At 40.6% G+C, this 21,184-nt stretch overlaps 1 protein-coding gene across 3 annotated transcripts in view; it reads right to left on the bottom strand.

Moving 5' to 3' along the window:
• The window catches only part of CAPN7 (calpain 7), a 111,863-nt gene that overhangs the window by 72,929 nt on the left and 17,750 nt on the right, over nt 1–21,184 (bottom strand). For all 3 annotated transcript variants that reach the window (XM_033930039.1, XM_033930036.1, XM_033930038.1), the window contains exons 3-5: nt 15,554–15,711; nt 8,287–8,354; nt 5,707–5,910 (exon numbers count right to left, since the gene is read on the bottom strand). In XM_033930039.1, coding sequence (XP_033785930.1) covers nt 5,707–5,910; nt 8,287–8,354; nt 15,554–15,711 — 430 coding nt within the window. The remainder of the gene's footprint in view (nt 1–5,706; nt 5,911–8,286; nt 8,355–15,553; nt 15,712–21,184) is intronic.

Genomic DNA, 21,184 nt, shown 5'->3' with positions numbered 1-21,184 from the left:
CTGTGGGACCGATTTGAACGAAACTTGGTATGCAGATCCCTCACTACCTGGGGTGATATGTTCTGGGGGTCTCGCGGCCCACCTGCACACGTGGGCGGAGCTACAAACAGAAAATCAGATTTCACCCATTCAAGTCAATGGAAAAAATGTAAAAAGCTGTGGGACCGATTTGAACGAAAATTGGTATGCAGATCCCTCACTACCGGGGTGATATGTTCTGGGGGTCTCGCAGCCCACCTGCACACATGGGCGGAGCTACAAACAGAAAATCAGATTTCACCCATTCAAGTCAATGGAAAAAATGTAAAAAGCTGTGGGACCGATTTGAACGAAACTTGGTATGCAGATCCCTCACTACCTGGGGTGATATGTTCTGGGGGTCTCGCGGCCCACCTGCACACGTGGACGGAGCTACAAACAGAAAATCAGATTTCACCCATTCAAGTCAATGGAAAAAATATAAAAAGCAGTGGGACCGATTTGAACGAAAATTGGTATGCAGATCTCTCACTACCGGGGGTGATATGTTCTGGGGGTCTCGCGGCCCACCTGCACACGTGGGCGGAGCTACAAACAGAAAATCAGATTTCACCCATTCAAGTCAATGGAAAAAATGTAAAAAGCTGTGGGACCGATTTGAACGAAACTTGGTATGCAGATCCCTCACTACTTGGGGTGATATGTTCTGGGGGTCTCGCGGCCCACCTGCACACGTGGGCGGAGCTACAAACAGAAAATCAGATTTCACCCATTCAAGTCAATGGAAAAAATGTAAGAAGCTGTGGGACCGATTTGAACGAAACTTGGTAAGCAGATCCCTCACTACCTGGGGTGATATGTTCTGGGGGTCTCGCGGCCCACCTGCACACGTGGGAAGGGTGGGTTCACCCAATAATGTATATGTTCTTGCTCCTGGAGGTGAAACTAAAAATGTTGTTTATAATCAAGTTTTGTGTTAGTTGTATTGTATTCATTTTGTCAAATATTTCACATTATAATTTGGATATTGTACTTTTTATAAAGCTGTAAAAAAATATTTTCATTCACCACTATAAAGTATCTTTATTTGAATCCATTTACAGTGTTATTGCTATAATTAAATACCCGTGCAACGCCGGGCCATCAGCTAGTATTTGATAAGATATCGCTTTTATCCACCTTTTTTATTTCTTTTTTAATTTCATTATATTGTACATCGTTTAGACACTTGTTTTGATAGATGGTATATCAAAAATAAAGAAACTTGAAACTTTATACTAGTTCTACGAATGGCGTGATCACACTTAAGTGCATACATGTGCAAACAGTGGCAAAGCAAGGATGCGAGGCACATGCCCTCTTCTCCGCCCCACCACGCACGCCTTCCCTTCCGCCATACCTCTAACTTCCCTGGCACGAGCAGTATCTCCAACTTTCTGCCCGCACCAGCCTCCACTCTACCTCTGACATCTCTTCCTGGAAAGTGAAGGCGCATGCACGCTGGGGATGGGGTGGAAAGGAGAGATGGAGAGGTTCTGGTGCCCCCACTAAGACAGCACCCAGGGTGGTCTACCCCCACCTCCCCCCGTCTTTACTGTGGCATATATCTGGTTATGCTGGTAACCTATTAAGGAAAGTAGGCACTTATCAAGTGCCCTGCTAGAAAACTGCATTCTATATGATGTCTTGTCTCTCTAAAAAGAACCTACAGTCATGTGAAAAATTTAGGACACCCATGAAATATTCAGTCCATCGCTTTGTCCACCTTTAGTTTAGCTAGCTCCTCAGGAACACAAACCTCTGAAAATCAATCAGGATCTACCACACCTCCATCCCTCTTTGCATTTGTCTTCTGTGATCCCAAGTTCAATGGCAAGAACCAGAAACTATTCCAGAAAAGTTATGACTACATAACAGCCAGCAATCCAAGGAGTGTTTTAAAGATCCAAGCTACCAGGTTTCTTTCTAATGTCATTAAACTTATTTCCAGTGTTATTAGGTGAGGCAGAAGCTACAGAACCTGTGACCCTTAGGTTAAAAAGATAGCTGCCTTCCAGGAAGAGCTACCGTGCTTCACTCTAGGTATTCCATTACTAAAGACTTAAATTAAGTTGTAAACAGTCTTTGGATATCAAGGACCACCTAATAACTGCTTACCAGCTATGGTAGTGACTATTTACCAGGTAATTCTGAGCATCACATACTGCTCCACTAGAGGGGATCAGCTGGTAACCTGAATAACCCTAACTGCACCAAGATAGTTCAAGAATCTAAGCATAGCTGCAGCAGAAAATGCTTACTGTAGGACAAATAGTAGAATATCCCCATATCACTGGGAGAAGTGCCTTTAAAAAAAAAATTCCAGATAAGGAATTCCATAGCCTCTAATGGACAGGAAACTGAGCAGGGGACTACCCAATGTTAGCACTTGATCCAGTGGATAGACAGACCCAGTCCACAAGCAGTAAAAGCAGTTCTGGGAACAAGACTGGACTACCCAGTTCTCCTACAGTGGAAGCTACTCTTATGACTTGCTCAAGAAAATAAGGAGATGAAATGTGTTCTTAATCAGGCTGCTTTGGTTGCCATTATAGTGCTCCAACATCTTTTTTTAAAACAAATACATAGGCCAAATTGTATCCAGCCAACCAACTAGGAACTAGGAATATTGAACTGCTGATGTTGATGGAACATGCTCCAAGGATCCAGAAGAAAGAGAAAATAAAATAAACCTCATACCTCTCAGCTGACACTTGCACAAGTAAAAATTAACAATGGAAAACATACAGAGAAGAGCTCCTACTGAACGAAAACCCAGCCCAAGCACTGCAAATGCTCCCTGAGTGGTATAGAGCCATTTGGCATTCCAGAAATGCAACGGGCAAATTAGTGGCTCTTTCCACATTTTCTCCTCAGACAATGCAGGGCTGATGAGGCAGCTGAAACTCTGAAGTAATCAGAAACCACACTTACATTCCAAAAAAAATCTCCTCAAAAATACACAGAGAATCTGCTGTAAGAAAACCCACTGATTTTCAAGAAGGAGCTCATCAAACAGAGTCACTCTCCAGGGTTTCCCCTGAAGCACACTCATGCTTTTCCTCAAGTACATCAACAGCCATCAAAATTTAGCCCAGTGCAGGGGCATATATGGACAGTGATTTTGGTTAATGTTTATTTTGATTTAGTCTTTGTCTACATTCTATTTTTGGAGAATGGCCCTAGTGAATATGACAACCAGTTGCCTGCCTAAGATGCTCAGCAGCGATAATGAAGGCCACCCCCCACCCATGTCTGAATTCCTGTAAAGAAAGGAAAGTCCATATAGCTCTCCTACTATGAGAAGCTCATCTCATTTGGTCGGTTAAATGTCTGTAATGTCTAGATAGTCTCTATTCATTACATTATATTACAGATTTCTATTCCGCCATTACCTTTCGGTTTAAAGCGGATTACAATAAGAGTTGTGGAGGGAAGGGTTACAAAGTTAGATCGGAGATCATTTCTGAGAGAGGGAAGGTAGGATCAGGGGTAGGGGAGGTGTTCGTGGTATTAGGCTTTACTTAGGGATTTCTTGAAGAGTATAGTTTTTATATCCTTTCTGAACCTCTTGTAGTCAGGGGTTGATGTCAATAGGGTGGAAATTTGGTTATCTAGTCTTGCTGCTTGAGTGGCCAGTAGGACGTCGTAAAGTTTTTTCTGTTTTACTTCCTTGATTGAGGGGTGAGTGAAAAGGGTGTGTGTTTTTCTATGCCTGGTAGAGGTAGTTTGGATAAAGCGGTTGTTTAAGTAGGTTGGGCTGTTCCCGTTAATAGTTTTAAATAGTGTACAGTAAAATTTGAATTGTATTCTTTCTTGGATTGGAAGCCAGTGTGAGTCGATGTATGCCTCAGTGATGTGATCATATTTCTTCAATGAATTCAAGCTGAAGAGGAAGGAAAAGAAGGAGGGAAGGAACACAGGGTCCTCTAAGTATTCCTCTCTGGTTTCATTTCTTTGGCATCCTAAAGATCTCCATGCTCAACTGGCAGCCACTCCTTGCACTGGGGTAGGAGCTAGCTTCCTGCAACAGTACTTCAATCCCAGAAACCCCTGCTAAGGAAAAGGGGGGAGTGAGAGGAAAGGAACTTTACATCACAAAGTATTTCCCAGGCTATCTGTTATCTTCCAGGTTTTACTTCTATGCTAAGAGGGAATTTAGCATAACTTAACCAGTAACTACTGGTTCAGGAGCTCATTTGGCTTAGCCAGTCCAGAATTTGTATGGTGAACCATCACTATCTGCTGGAGACAGAGAAATAGTGGATATCTATGGCTGCAGGGTGCCCTTATTGGGCAAGTCACACAAAACTACTTTGTTTCTCTCTCTCTATTTACTAATAGACAACACCCACATGTTTTGGACTGGTTTGGTATGGATGCTAAGAAAATGTTTCTTGGTTTATTCTTAGTCTGAACTATTTTATTTAAAAATATATTTTTCTTCTTATAGATTATATAGACTTTGCTAATTCAGCATGATGAAAGGAAGGTTAACGTCTTTGAATATACCATATTTTTTGCTCCATAAGATGCACCCTAAATTTAAAGGAGGAAAACAAGAAAAAAAAATTCTGAACCAAATTCTCCACGCCAGGCTCTGCACTGATCCCTACACTCCTTGCCAGGCTCTGTACCCTGTCCCACTGCACTGCCCCTGTCCTGTAACCTGCCCCCATGTAACCTGCCCCCAGTACCTTTTTTATGGTACATTTTTTATTGGTTTCCAAAATAAATTTCAAACAGGGCATAGCCCAAAACAGAAACAAGTCCCAAACAAGACTGGAACAATAATCAAGAATACCACAGCATGAACTCTCACCCCCTCCTTGAGCAGGGAGCAACCTCCAGTATGCAGAAAATGAAACAAAAATTAAAAACAAACTTTTTTAACCCCCATCCCTTTTTAAAACACCCCTGTCCCGTCTGGTAGCGAAGATATAAATTTTTTAACACCCCCCTCCCCCCCAGTTGGGCCTTTTAAAAACACCCCAGTAACTTTTTTAACCCTTGTCCCTTTTTAAAACAACCCCCCCAGTCCCTCTTCAACTCTCCCCTAAGGAAGTCCCTGATTGGCTCAGGCGCTTCAGGCCCTTTCCAAGGGGGAAGGAACCCGAGGCACCTGAGCCAATCAGGGCCTTCGGCTCCTGTCTGTGCATCACATGATGCACCGGGGCGGGGCCTAAGGCCCAGCAGACACGTCACTGGACCCGGAGGAGCAGGAGGGAATAAGCACCCCTCCTGCTCCCAACATAGAGGTACTGGGGGGCTGGGCTGGGTATGGGGTGGGGTGGGAGGCCTATGGAGCAGAGGGACTGAGTACCTCTCTTGCTTCTAACTTTTTGGGAATCTGGTTCCAAGTGTTTTCCATCGCTAGGTGTCAAGGAAGCCCAGTGCTGACCCACAGATAAGCAAGGGGGGTTTATTTGTTTGTTTATTCATTTATATCCCACTCTTACCCAGGGCGTGTTACAAACTGACAAAATCATAACATTACATCACAAAATACAAACATCAGCAATGAATACTCCCACAGTTCAATGCAAAAAAAAATACAAACCATAAAAATACATAGGTGACCAGCACCTTATTATCATTGATTTATGACAAGAACATATGAACTGTGCTTGTGTTTTCAGTTCCACAAAGATATTTAAGAGAAAGGCGAGAAATCTCTCCATGCCTTACCTCAGTACTTCGATCTCTTCAGCACTATACTTCTCTCGTGCAGTTTCGTGGTTAGTTTGCACTGTTTGAAGTGGCTGTGTTTTATCGTTCAAAGTAAAATCTGGTCCTAGAGGAAAGAATGTTCTAACAGGTTGGTTTGGTTTAGCTGTTGGAAGCTTGTCTTTTGGAGGTGGTTTGAATACAGAATCTTTCAGTGATTCAGCTCTAATGTAATAAAAAAAAAAAAAAAGAAATTTAAAATAAATGTATGCAACTAGTTTATTCATTTCTGAATTTATAAAAAATGTTAACTGTTCTACATGCAAATTTATTTTTAGAATCGTTTGTGTCTAGTTTATTAGTGATTTATCTTCCTACATATTGCCGTCTCTCAAATTTTACCTTCTTTGGATTATTATAAACTGCTTTCCTACTAGCTCCTTTCACTAAGCTGGCGTTAGTTCTAGCCGCGTAGCACGGGTTTAGCGTTTGCTAAAATTCTGCGTGTGCTAAAAAGGCTATCTCAGCTTAGTAAAAGGAGCCCTAAATGTGTCACAATCTAAGTAAAGGTATCAAGTCTTAGTACATGCTTGAGGAACAAGGCAACATGTTAGCTGGATTCTATTTATAACTAAAAAGTTTTTTAGCCTTTCCGATACAACAGTTTGTTCAGTGTATACCCATGCTGTTTATTTTGACTCACTTGCTTAATAACCCCAATAATTTCATCATAATACAGCCTGTGAAAAGGCACAAAATCTTAATTTCTCCACCCAGTTTCATAGAGCAAGTTACAAACTACTTTCTCTTTATCCAGCTTGCAGTATAAGTCTTTTCTAGCATATTACTGAATGAAATTACTCGTTCTTAGGTACGTTTTGCAGTTTTCTTCATAATTTAAAAAAAAAAAAAATTTAAGTTGGTCTTGATAAATATAAGTTTCAGATTCTCAGGCTAAATTCTGAAACTCTCAAACTTCTAAACTTAGTTACAAGAATATTCTCTCTGTCAAATCTTCTATTGTGGACCTCAGATAACACCTTCCTCCGTCCCATAAGGTATATGTTCAAATTATTTCGGTTGAAATCTCTATTATTTTAAAGATCTTTTGAAAGATATATTGAATCATCTATTCATTATAGAATTGTACTTATCAATAGATGATTCAAATAGTTTGGACCGGTGAGGACTCATACACCAATTAACTCCCCGTTAAGAACATATACCTTATGGGACGAGGAGGGTGTTATCTGAGGTCCACAATAGAAGATTTGACAGAGAGAATATTCTTGTAACTAAGTTTGGAAGTTTGATTGATTGATGTGCAGTTCCAAGTACTAAGAATTCGCCTTCATTTAGTGTTTGGTAAATTCTGAAACTGGCATATTAATTCATCATTATTAGGAGTGCAGCCTGGGAATTTCCAAAGATCAGCGTGATTGATGGAACAGGATATTAACCAAAAACAATCTCCAGCACAAGGTTACTGAATGATTAGACCTATGGAATAATTACTAGAACACAGCTGACTGACCAGTGGGTCTGGAAAAATGCCAAATTTCATTAATAAAAACCGAGGCTACAGTAGTATGGGCCTAAGTGGAAACCAGGTGCTGATAGCACACTAGAATCCATGAACTGTGTGACCTATTACCAACTGATCAGCACAGAGCGTAGAGGGGAATTTGCAAAACAAGCCTGACCCTAAACCCTAGCCCAATAATAGTATAATTTGGAGTTGTCATGCTCTAGCCATGTCCTTAATTCCTATGAGCGTCAGAGCAGCATCAGAGCATGCAGCGCAATGACCCGCGCTAAAAATCTCTAGCGCAGTTTCATAAAAGGAGCCCAAAATTAGGCTTAAATTATTTTATCAGCTGAATAACTCAGTTTCTAAGACTTTGTCCCGGTGGGAGGAGGAGTGGAGGGAGAGACGCCAGACCATGCTGCGTATGGGGTAAGGGACAGATGCAAGAAGCTACAATGAGATTAATTTTATTATCTGTGATTAACATATCAATCACAGCATTAACAGCAATTAATATGCAGTTCTTATATAAAGCTGATGTATAGTAGGAAAAGACAAAAAATATCAGAAAATTCAGAATCCTATGTTATTACGTATGCCAGATAATACCGTTTTCTGCTGTATTATTGGATGAAATATGTTGTACAGTACTGTAGCAAAATTCTTCCAGATGGGTTAATACGTATGTTCACTAATTAGAAACTAACTGAAAAACCTATGAATTCAAAGAAAATATCTCAATAAAAACAACTGCCAAAAATTCCAACAGTGAGACTGAGAAACTAGAGTCCAGAAGCAGGGGTCTCAAAGTCCCTCCTTGAGGGCTGCAATCCAGTCGGGTTTTCAGGATTTCCCCAATGAACATGCATGAGATCTATGTGCATGTACTGCTTTCAATGCATATTCATTGGGGAAATCCTGAAAACCCGACTGGATTGTGGCCCTCAAGGAGGAACTTTGAGATCCCTGGTCCAGAGGCATGTACCAACGTGGCAGTCAGTTGGTAAATCTGCATGTGGCTAATAATCTTGTTGTGATCACTCATAAACACCTTCACACACTTGGTCACTTACCTTTCTATTGCCTGCCGAGCTAGCTGTTTCAGTTTCATTTGGAGGGTTTGATCAGATGTTTCATTTGACTGAAATGTGTTAAAAGAAAGCAATCAATGAAAAGCTCCAAAGACAGAACCTGCACATGTCGATAACCAAGAGGGTCCAATTTGCACCACAAGAAACAGTTCTAGTAAACGTTTTTCACAATTTCATTAAGATCCTTTATCATTCAGATTTTTATTTTATTTTTGCCTTCTGCTTAACCACTCTGCCTGTTAGTTAGGCACCCAATGAAGGCAGGTGTTGCTATGCTAACTTGTCAAAGAGTCATTTCAGTTCAACCAATAGTCCCCATCTCACCATTTCAGAAACTAAAAATAACCCGCAAGAATGGAATAAAAGCTGCAAAATATCAAACATCTAGCTTCAACAGTTTGAGATATTGGCTTAATAACTCTACCATGAAAGGGTGTTAAGCACATTGGCGCACACTAACTGCTAAAGATGCCCATTATATTCCTATGGATGTCTTTAGTGGTTAGCGTGTGCCAATGCGCTTGTAAGAGATCTATCTGTAAAAATTTTGGTGAACCTGGAAGACATATTGAAACAAATCAACAAATTAAAACAAGGAAATAGTGGGAGTAGGCCTCCTTTTGGTCATACAGTAGATAAATGGAAGGAGGACATAGCTGCGATTATAAACTAGAAAAATTTTTGACAGAGGTTAGAAGGAAGAAATTGGTGGAAAAGAGCCAACTCTGAGAATTACAATACATATTTTTTTACAGTAGGTAGCCCGAAAATGGGGCTACTTACTGATTGTGCTTATAAGAAATGTGGAGACTTAGAAGGCACATAGATATATTATCTAACACAGTATCCATATCACAGTAGTAAAGATAGCAGTGTAAATAACAATCTTAGCAACGCAGTAAGAAGTAAGACTAGGCAAAAAAACTATGCAAAAAATGATAGTGCCACTGAAAGGTAGCTGGAAAGCAATGACAACAAATGCTCATGATCTCCAGGCCCTGATGTTAGAGGCAAACTTAGATGTTGCTATCACAGAGACATGTTTCAGTATTCCCATGAATGGGATGCTAACATACCGGGCTACAATCATTTTAGGAAAGACATGGATGGCTGAAAAGGTGGAGGAGTAGCTCTCTGTGAAGATAATATCTAAGCAACAGAAATGCAAGGGACCTGGAGAAAGGAGGAAGTGATATGGAAGCTTTGAAAAGAGAAGATGAAACTTCTATCTACATGGGAGTAGTCTACATACCTCTGACACAATCCGAGCAACTTGATAAAGATCTGGTTGCAGATATTCAGAAGTTGGAAAAGAAAGGGGAGGTGAAACTGCTGGGTGATTTCAACCTGCTGGATGGGGATTAGAAAGTTCCATTTGCAGAATCGGAAAGAAGAAGAGAGATCATGGATGCCTTTCAAAATGCTCTCCTAAGGCAAATGGTGACTGAACCCATGAGGGAAGAAGCGAGGCTGGATCTAGTGCTCATAAATGGGGAAAGTATATCTAGTGTCGAAGTCGGTGCCCACCTGGTTGGTAGTGATCATCAAACAGTTTGGTTTGATATAACTAAAGTGGGGGATGGCCACACAAAACTCAAAGTCCTGGATTTCAAATGTGTGGACTTCAGTAAAATGAGGGATTACCTAAGGAAGAGCTGATAGGATGGGAGGATATAAGAGAAGTGGAAAAACAGTGGTCCAAGCTGAAAGGAGCAATAAAATTGGCTACCGACCTATATGTGAGGAAAATAAACAAAAGTATCCCCTATCCTTTTCAACATCTATATGTCCTCCCTAAAACTCCTCCACCTATCCCCCCTTGAAACAATTTACACTTATGCAGAAGACATCCTCGTCCTCCTCGAGACCGATTCGAACCTCACCGACCTGTCTAAGAACATATCCTCTTGTATAATGAACCTACAATCCTGGGCCCACACTGTGCAAATGAAATTGAATGAGTCCAAAATAAGACTTCTTTGGCTCGGTCCAAAACTAGATCACCTACCCACCTCCATCCCACTACCCTCTGGCTCCTCTCTGCAGCTTGAGTTCTCGAGCAAGGTCTTGGGCATCATCATTGATTCCACATTGTCCTTCAATGACCACCTCCAATCCTTGGTAAAAAAATGCTTTTTCAGCCTTCACATGCTGAGGAAAGTTAGATCCTGCTTCCATCAAAAACATTTTACCCTCCTTGTCCAATCCATCATCCTCTCCAGATTGGACTATTGCAACTCTATCTACTTAAGCCTAACTAAGAAAAACCTCCACAGACTCCAACGGATTCAGAATGCCGCAGCCAAGCTCATCTTCGCTAAAAGTAAATTTGACCATGTCTCCCCGCTCCTGGCCAAGCTCCACTGGCTTCCGATAATTGCCAGGGTCCACTATAAATGTGCCTGTTTAACTTTCAAAATCCTATATGGTATCCTCCCTCCCTTTATCCCTCTTTCTTGGAATTCCTCAAACCCTAATACCACCAGATCCTCCCACAAATTAAAACTATCTTTCCCCTCGCTAAAAGGCATTTCCCACACAGGAAAGCTAGGGACCTCCCTCCACTTCAAAATCACTGAGCTCTGGAACAATCTTACCTCCCCTCTTCGGAACTTGAGCTCTCTCCAAGTTTTCCGCAAACATCTGAAAACCTGGCTTTTCTCAAAAAATGTAAGTCTCCCTCCAACTTAGGAATCAAGGAAACTCTTATATCTTGGCATCCCAAGTCCTCTAAATTTTCTTCACACTTCTACCTCTAACCCTCTGTTGTAGTTCCTTCCTATTTCTCCTACTGTAAACAGCGTCGAGCTCTACGAACGTGGAGATGATGCGGTATACAAACCTAAGGATTAGATTAGATTAGTAAAAGGAAACAGATATGGTTTTCCAAGATTATTAAAATTTTTGATTAAACGCCTATAAAATACTAAGTATTTTACAATAGTAAAGTAAGGGTAAAAACATGCTAACCACAAAGAGTTAATGAGATCAAAAACAACAAAAAGACCACAATACAAAAAAATAATACATACAATAAACAAAAGAAAAGGGGGTAGAACTACAATGAGCATAAGAAAAGAGAACATAAATGGTAAAAAACAAACAAACAATAGGTCAAAGGGAGTCAGTAATATAGAAAAGCAGAATTTAATAGTCAAACGCATCAGTAAATAAAAAACTTTTTAAAGACCCTTGAATTTATCTAAGTTTTGCTCTACCTGAAGATAAGTTGGTAAGGCATTCCAAATTGTAGGTGCAGTTATTGAAAATATTGAAGACTGACAAGCATTTATGATTTTTAAAGAGGGAATGAAGGTATCTGCATTGTTCATCCACAAAGTCTGTTTAATGGTGAAATGTTCTATTTTGTTACAATGGATAGATAAGTCTCTGACACTGATGTCATGGTGAAACCAAAATGCACAAATTACTTAAAACAGACTCTATGGAAGAGGCTAGGAAAAAATTTAAAAAAAAATTTAAGATTTGGACACCCTTTTTAGGTATGTGGACTATGATATTTTATACTGCCTTTTTAAATAATTTATTGGTTTAAAAGGAGGGTAGAAGAATTTTGGAAATTATATAAAATTCTGGGAAGTTATAATTTATTGTCTGTCTGATTTGATTTGTTTAATGAAGCCTTGTATTCTTTTGGTTTGGACGTTCTGTTCTATATATTGCCTCAATAAAAGATATTCAGTATTAACCAAATAGGAACACTGCAACAGTGAAATCAATAAAGGAAATTTATACAAACAGGGACATAGACAAAAAGTTTATCTTTCAACTCTTAAAGCATAAACAAGATATATTTGGACAAAAAATAACAGTAAGGGCATGGATACTGTGAACAAGTTACAAAACTGGGTTGTCTAACCTAAACTGGTGACCCCACAGATTACACAATTTTATCATATCCATGTTCATTGTGAATATCCTGAAAATCCGGTTATGGGATTCACAGGGCAGGTTTGAGAAGCCTTGGTCTAACCCCTCATTAAAAAAGTTCTAGGATGATGACACAGGTAAGTGTGCTCAGGGAATTTGTTAACGAAGGACTTACCAAGCTAGCACAGCCTGAAGCCCCAACAGACCAATACTTTAAAAAACTTTAAAGAAAATCCAAGATGGCCATGGCAGGTGCCGATTCTGCCCTAAAATGGCCCACGAAAAACTCAGGGAACCTTGAAAAATGGCAATTTTATAGGTGGGGGAGGGGGGCAAGGCATGCAGGGAATCCATCCAAAACCCCGATTTCAGAACCCCCCAAAATCGCCAAACTTGGGGGCACACAGGCACCACTGAGACAAATCAAATAAAGACTAGAAATTGAAAAATAAATCATGAGCAGAAGAACATAATAGCATAAGGGTAATGTATTATGATCGGAGAGAAGCAAACAGAGTGAGGAAGATTATGGCAAAAAAATACATTACATGTGAAGAGACTGGAGGGGATGTAAGAGGATAACTAATCTGCAGCTATCTAGTAGCTTTTAGTCTGGCCCATCTGTTGTTCTTACTGTTACAAATATTTGGCTTTGTTATTGTAGGTAACAGTTAATGATATCCAGCGGTGTTTCTGTTTTAAGCGTTTGGTTCCACCCTCCATACTATTTTTTCCTTAGATTCTTCAATTGAATTGCATTAATATTATTACTTTTATTGTTTATATACTTTTGGTTTATTACTTACAGTATTTATTTATATACCACTTATATCCTAAGAGGTTTACATTCAGGTACTTTATCATATTTCCCTATCTGCCCTGGTGGGCTCATACTCTGTCTAGTGTACCTGGGGCAATGAGGGGATTAAATGACTTGCCCAGACTCACAAGGAGCAGTGAGGGATTTGAACCCACAGCCTCAGGGTGCTCTAACCCCTGCGCCACACTCCCATATATATGGTTTTTGTGTGTTGTAGTTTTATCAATTTATATATGAGTATTTATACTCTAGTGTAAATGGGAATGCCCAAATACATAACTCAGCTGATAAAGAGCCTATATGAAAATCAAGAAGCTGCAGTGAGAACTGAATATGGCAACACTGATTGGGTTCCAATAAAACGTGGTGGCAGGCAAGGATGCATCTTGTCAGCTTACCTGTTCAACCTGTATGGTAAAACCATCTTCAGAGAAGCAAATTTGGAAGAAGAGAGTGTCTGTTTCAAAGCTGGTGGCTGAAATATAAACAACCTGCACTGTGCTCATTATTAGCAGCAAAGAAGACATGCTGTATCTACTGAGAAAAGTCAAAGCCAAAAGTAGAGAATGGCACAGGGACAAATTTTTCCCCATCCATGCAGGAACTAATTTTCCCGTTCTGTTCCAGCAAGTCCTTTTCCTGCCCCATCCCTGCAAGCTCTGTCCTCATCTGCACAAGCCTTAAACACTTTAAAATCTTAAGTGTTCGAGGCTTGCACACTTAAAGACAGAGCTTACAGGAAAGGTGTAGGTACAAGGACAAAATTTGTGGGGATGAGAAAATTGAGTTCCTGCGGGGATGGGAAAAAATTTGTCATTTACTGCCTTCAGGTCTAGAATCGGTCTGCAAACCCCGGAGTCTTTCTTTGGCATGATGAAGCATATCGAGCATCTCCCGGAGCCTAAGTCTCCCTTTGGGCCCGGCTCTATAACTGCCAAATCCAGCAACCAGCAGACCATAGTTCACACCTTGCTGGCCCTGTCCGGATTTCCCACGGGAGAGAACAGGAAGAAGTCCGGCGGCGGTCAGAAAAACTGTTATCGAAGGCCTTCCCTGAGCACCTCGAGGATCCACTGGTCTGAAGTTATCTTTTGCCATTCCGGAAGGAAGGCTGAAAGCCACCCCCCAATCCGGGGGAGCCCCGCCATAGACCTGGCATCATAATTTTCTCTTGGGAAGGGAGACACTCTTGCATGATCAGCTCAAGCAAGAAGGCACCTGTGCATTTTGGTGCTGCCAAACACTTTAGTCATTTTTAGAACACTGGATAGCATCTGTACTGGGGCTTTTGTCAGATGACATCACCCATATATGTGGTAAGTAGTGCCCTGCTTGTACTCTGAGAAAGGGTGGATCAAATTGGTGGAGGGGTAGCACTATATATGTAATTTTTACCCTGGTTATCAGTGTCCCATTGGTAATCCTCCTTCCATCAGTTAACTTGGAATCATTCACCTTTGTTTGCTATTTAGAAGCATCATAGCTATTTTTGCCTATCACAAACTATCATGATAGTCTAGCTTTCTTAGTTTGCCAGTATTCTTAGAAGGTATCTTATGCCAAACCATACACTCCTAAGCGATTGCCAACTTTCCCTTAAAATCTAGTTTAAAAAGTTGCTATGACTTTTTTTTTAGTTTCAATATCTTTTATTAATTTTGATTTATGAATAACAAATAGCACAGCATCCATATAAAACAAGAGTATGTTCTAGCTTCTTTTTAAACATTAGTGATCAAGGTGGAGACCATCCTTTCAGGATAAGCTCTTCTTTCCACAAAATGCTGCTCAGTTCCTAACAATCTAAATCTACTTTCCTGCATCGTCTTCTCATTTATTCATTAGGCCTATGGAATTCAGCCTGTTTCTGGGGTCTTATAGGTGGATGGGGAGTATTTTGGAGATGCCCAAAGCAAAGTCAAGGGTAAGGTTATACAGCTTTTCAAAATGGAATTTAAAATAAGACTGAATCAACCTAACTTTAAAATTATTTTGCTGTTTCTTATAGCAACTTCAGTGCCTACAGATTCCATACCCCCATGGGATAAACAGCTATCTGGCTCACACACACATTCTTATTTCTGCTTAAATGAAAAACATACTAACAATGCAATAAGTGTTGAGTTTGATACCTAGACAAGAACATAGGTAGCCTTCACCACCCATGTGAAGAGAAAAGCTCCAAGAATTGCTCAACACCAAAATTAGTGCCCAGGTTACCATATTCTAGACAGAGCTGCAATTGTGGTCCCTGGTCAAGTGCTATCACTGACTGGACTAAGCAAAAGAGGAGAGGAAATAACATGGAGCTATAACACTGTACAGTATAGTTGTGAATGAAGGTTCATGGAAGCATAGCCCAGAAGAGGCTAGTGCTAACTGGAACTGCAAAAGAGCTGGTGAAGACTGTTGGGTCGAAAAATGAAGCATGGGAAAAGCACAGCAATCATCAATAATGAACTTACAGGAGCTGTATCTTTTAGTCAGTGTCTCAGATAATTACTGTAACAGTGAAAACATTGCAGTAGTTTGACATACCGTTTTGAGACACAGCTCTACCGCTTCAGTGTACAACTCTACGGCTTCCTCTGCATTGCCTTTGTCATCCTCATCAAATGCCTGCGTAACCAAGAAATGGGCCCGCTCCAGGTCCAACTGCTGCTTTGACTTCAAGGGAGCCGAGGTCTGGGCTTTAACTAAATTGAAAAGAGGTTAGTTCTCTTTTGGTATCTCTGTGGGCATAGTTTCAAAAATCCATTCCGACAGTAGCAAGCAGGGTTTGACTGCTGGTGGGTTGGAGTTCTAGTACGCTGTGAGGCACAGAATTAGAATACACAGTTTTAGTCCAATAAAGGCTGGGAATTGGTGGCTGCATTTTTACCACAAGCAGAGCCAGGAAGCGACATTGGCAACCCCCGAGAGAAGGAACAGCAACTACAGCCCCAAATGGAACCCAGGAGGCAGAAGCAGCTTTACGGAGGTGGGGGGGGGGGGGCATTCGACTGGTAACGGCCAAAACGCAAGCTGAGGGATTCTTTTCCAGCAGCAAGAGCAACAAAGCTACAGAGTTACTTGATAAAAGTGGGAGGAGGAGCAAGGAAGAGGCTGCAAGGGAAGACAGGAGCAAACAGGGCAGATACATTTGGGGGAAAGAGGCAGATTTCATGAGATATGTGATGAGCTGGCAAATAGGTTATTACCAGAGTAAAGTCTACAGAAGATTTCAACTGTGTTTATTCTCTCACTGACTTTGAACTAACAACTCTATATCTTACATTTATTTCAAAATCTTGCTATTCCCATTTTCTACCCTTCCTTTCACTGGTACTTGGCGACAGCTATTGATCTAAATTTGGAGCATGGGACAGGCAACATTAACACAAAACAGAGTGAATTAGCAAGTTTTAAACTTTGGAGCAGAAATGTTTGAAAAACTGACACTAGCAGTACTTGTTTATAATGGAGAAACAGTATACATATACAATTAATGATTAATATTAATATACAGCAAACAACTGGTCAACGGTTTGAGAACTGGGTGGGCCAGATAGGTCAAGAGTCTGTATACCCATAAAAATATTATTTCATAGTTGTCTATTACAATGATCATTTTGAGGGGGAACGCATTGGAACGTCATTCCCATGGTAAGCAAGGTGGCAGAATGCTGCTCCCGAAATCAACAGGGCCACTTGTGATGTGCTAGCAAAACACACTGAACCACTGGCTGATAAGACATACAGTACAATGAGATGGCATACACTATGGAAACAATTTCACATGTCTATCCTGAAGAATCCAATCCACTTTTATAGTGGGGCAGAAGAGGGACAGATTTCCCTTACTTTCAGGCATTGCCAAGAGGATAGATGTGATTCCCACCTCATCTGCTGAATGCAAAAAAGCATTTTGGTGCCTGCAATGCTTGTAATATAGCACAGCACAAACTGTACATGCATTGACAATTATCCTTGAATATATGAACAAGCTGCTTTAGTAACTTATGCAACAGTTACAGAATTGTCACTGAATATATTCAATATACTGTATTGTGAATGGGTCAAGGGTCAAGGATAATGGGAGAAAATGGTTTGCTCCAGATTAATGGTTACCATAAGACACAGTCACATTCAGTAATGGAGTTCATGTCCATAGAGTTTACAGAATATGTGCAATGTAAGAAGGAGAGATATGAAGCTACGAGCAGTTGTAGGAATTGTGCAAGATAGTCCATAAAAGTAGTAATGGGTTATAACATAGTGAAAGACAACGGATAAAGACCAAACCATCAACATCATAATAATAAAAGTACATACATATAATAAATGTAAACTGCCTTGATGTACCACAAAAAAGCAGTATATCAAATCTATGACTCTACATCATAATGCCTCTGTGTCCAATTTGACATTTCCAAGAGCCTACAGAAAATCCAGAAATATGCCATGAAAATGGGGAAGGGGGATAGGTCTTGTACATCACCTTTTTGTAGTTACAGTATATATTCAAAGTGGTTTACATATATAAGGTTACTTGAAGTGCATGTATACCCAAAAGAAGAAAATAGAGCAGGTGAAATATGATGGAAATTCTTCTATAGATAGAAATAATGGCAGAAGATGAAAAACATTTTTTACTAAAAACGAAATTCTAGAACAAGAGGTAATGAAATGAACTACACTGGAGGGAGACCCAGGAATAACAAAGAAATGTGCCTTCTCAAAAGAAATAGTAGATATATGGAATAAAATAAAATAAATAAGAATTTGGAAAACCTGACATAAGCACAGAGAAGAGGGTAAGAGATGGCAAGTTAACACTATTACAGAAATATCAGGCAAGAGATTCTCATCTAACAATCAAAATGGAGAGGGAGTCAAAGTAGAGCCCAAACATGAAGCACAAAGAAGCACAAGGGGCCTTCAAGTTCCAAGCAATCAAAAAGCAAATTTATTGAAGGACCCGACACGGTCCATGTTTCGGTATGACTGCCTGTGGCAGGGACCTACAGGAAAGCATATCAACAATATATAAAAATTTAAAAGAAACAAAATTTGTAAAAAAAAAAAAAAATCAATAAATGTAATATTAACAAATTAATTATTGTTGGAAAGTGACGTGATATAGTGATTTTGTATCACCAGGATTAATTCAGTTAACTCCATGTCATCCATCATTTTGCAACAACATGACATAAAAAAACTTATAGACCATATAACCATGAAGATCTATGCGGTTTACAAAAAATTAATCAAAATCACAGTAAGAATCTGAGGGATTTAGTTAGCCAAAAATCGCTGTACATTTTTCATCATTTCATTCATCACACATCACTTTCATACAGTAAATACTATCACATTTATTATTTTTTTATTCATTGGAATATATTGTTTTGACAATCATATTATAATCCCCCTAATAAATCACTACTTTATCCCATCACTTTCCAACAATAATTCATTTGTTAACATTATTACATTTCTTGATGTTTTTTTGCGAGTTTTATGTTTCTTTTAACCTTTTACTTATATATTGTACCTGTCAATTAATATGATATAATGTAATATTTATATGTTTTTTATGTAGATCTGCTGAAACATGGACCATGTTGGGTCCTTCAATAAATTTGCTTTTTGATTGCTTGGAACTTTTCAGTTTCTATGAAAAACTTCTCTCAGGTTTTAAAAATAAACTACCGTATTTGCCGGCGTATAAGACGACTATTCAGTACCTTAAAATCCTCCCCAAAGTCGGAGGTCGTCTTATACGCCGGGTACTGTTTACATGCAGTGGCGTACCAAGGGGGGGGCGGAGGGGGCGGTGCGCCCCGGGTGCCAGCCCTAAGGGGGTGCTCCCGGCCTTGCCGTTCAATCCCCCCCACCCCCGAAGGACCGCTCGCCCCACTGACCTTCCTGCACCACCTGTGAAGCAGTCCGCAGCAGGATCGCGAAGTCAGCGTCAGCGATCCCGCCCCTCCTCTGACGTCAGAGGAGGGGCGGGACCGTGGCGCAGGAAGCAGCGCAGGGATCGCTGACGCTGACTTCGCGATCCTGCTGCGGCTGCTTCATAGGTGGTGCGGGGAGGCCAGGGGGGCGAGCGGTCCTTCGGGGTGGGTCGGGGCATCAGGCCTTCAGGGTGGGGCGGGCGGGCAGGCAGGCAGGCTTTCAAGGGGGAGGGGGTGACAGGCAGGCAGGCAGGCCTTCAAGGGGGGACAGGCCTTCAAGGGGGGAATGGCAGGCAGGCAGGCCTTCAAGGGGGAGACAGGCCTATAAGGGGGGGACAGGCCTACAAGGGGGTGCAGACCTTCAAGGGGGGGACAGGCAGGCAGAAGGTTGTGCAGAAGGTGTGCGGAAGAAGGGGTAGTCTTATACCACGAGTATATAACAAACTCTATATTTTAACTGTAAAAGTTGGGGGGTCGTCTTATACGCCCAGTCGTCTTATACGCCGGCAAATACGGTAATTAGATTATAAAATACATTGCCAAAACAAAACAGTGGATCTGCAACTTGGCCACTAAAAAGATAATCCTAAATGGTGCTATCCTAGCTGTGTCCAAGGTTTATCACTTTATTCACAGCCAAGGTGACATTTCTCTGGAACTGTATTGCAGGCACCTATTCTTTTGAGATGCAATTTAGAGTTTGTATAGTAACCAGGGTCATTTGTAACCAACAGATGGGACTTCAGAGGAAGAAATGTTATAGTTGGCCTGTTAAGAGACCAGGGAAGCTGAAGCAGTTGTGAAATGGAGGGATCTCATCCTGCTGCAGTGTGTGGCCCTAGCAAAATCCAAGGAAACCTGAGGCACAGCTCATTTCATGGATCTCTCTGCTGACCTCAGAGTTATGACCAACTTCTTGAACTTGGATGATCAGAGGAAGAGACAGTGGTCTGTACAGGATAGAAGCTGAGAAGGAAGGAACTGAAAATCTGAAGGAAAGAGAGGCAGATAAGAAGGTATCGGCAAAAGCAGTGAGAAGATTTGTGTCAGATAGAGAAAAAGATGGGCCGTCAAGGATCAGAACAGTAACCAGCTTTTTCCATGTTCTGTGCAGATTAAAAACTGGCAGTATCTCTCATTTCTTTTGGTATCTATTAATATTCAAGAGAGTATCAACCCTGATGTCTGTGCCCAGTGCAGGCGGCACCAATTTGCTGTGGCAGAGATACAGGGATAGAGGTGGGGGAAGAAGAATGAAAAAAAGGATTGTAAGGGAGAAAAAGTGAAACAAGGAGGAGAGGCAGGAAACAGAGAACAGCAAAAAGCTAGTTACATGAGAAAAAAACTCCCCAATAAAAATACAATGAAACAAGACGATACACAAAAAGGTAAAAATGAACAGAGGAAAATAAAAATATACAAATAGGCTTAAAATGTTTGTTTAAAAAATTTCCTTTTATATCATCATTAAGAATTTTGACTTACTGCTAAACAAATTTTTCCATAGTAGTACCTTCTTGTTAGAGCATCACAATAAAATATTCTCTGCTGAGACACGGTGTCTTATGTCAGCTTGCACTTGTTTTGATACAGAGGAAATGCAAAGTATATTAAGCAGCACTTCAAAAAGATAAGTAGCAGCTAAAGCATATCAGTCAAAATCCAATCCACTGCCGCCCAGTAGCCTCAGTGGAGCTGATTCAACTGCTAGACACTGGCAGGCCAAGAGGCAGGGAAGCAATGCTGCCCAGGAACAATGACAAATGCCTTTAAGGAAGGGAGGTCAGAACAAAACCAGAACAGAAAAATAAGAGTGCTGGTCTTCAAACAAAGACCATGGTAAGTCATAGCGTTTGTGATTGTACGGCAGCTTATATTTGTATTTCGTTTTTTTTTTAAGCAAGGCTAATGTACACAGACTACAGCCTTGACATTTGAATGATTTGGGTCCATGATGCTTGGTGGAGCAACAGTTCTGGTGCAGCTTTCCCATATCCCACTCCATGGGATTGATTCCCTCATGTTCCCTCCCTTGCTTAATATACCTTTTACATATACTTATTTAACTTTTTTTTTTTTTTAGAGGCGAGGCAATCAGGCAAATTTATAACGAAGGTATAATCAATTGCTATGATCTCACAGTGCTTGTGCTTCTCTAATAGTTTTTATTACCAGAGGTCAAACCAAGTGCGTTCTCCCAAATGAAAGATGCTAGTAGAAATGTTCC

Source organism: Geotrypetes seraphini, chromosome 2, assembly GCF_902459505.1.
Source record: "Geotrypetes seraphini chromosome 2, aGeoSer1.1, whole genome shotgun sequence".
In the NCBI taxonomy this organism is placed as follows: Eukaryota; Metazoa; Chordata; class Amphibia; order Gymnophiona; family Dermophiidae; genus Geotrypetes; species Geotrypetes seraphini.
The sequence above is the reverse complement of the archived record's forward strand: the minus strand, read 5'-3'. Positions and strand labels throughout refer to the sequence as shown.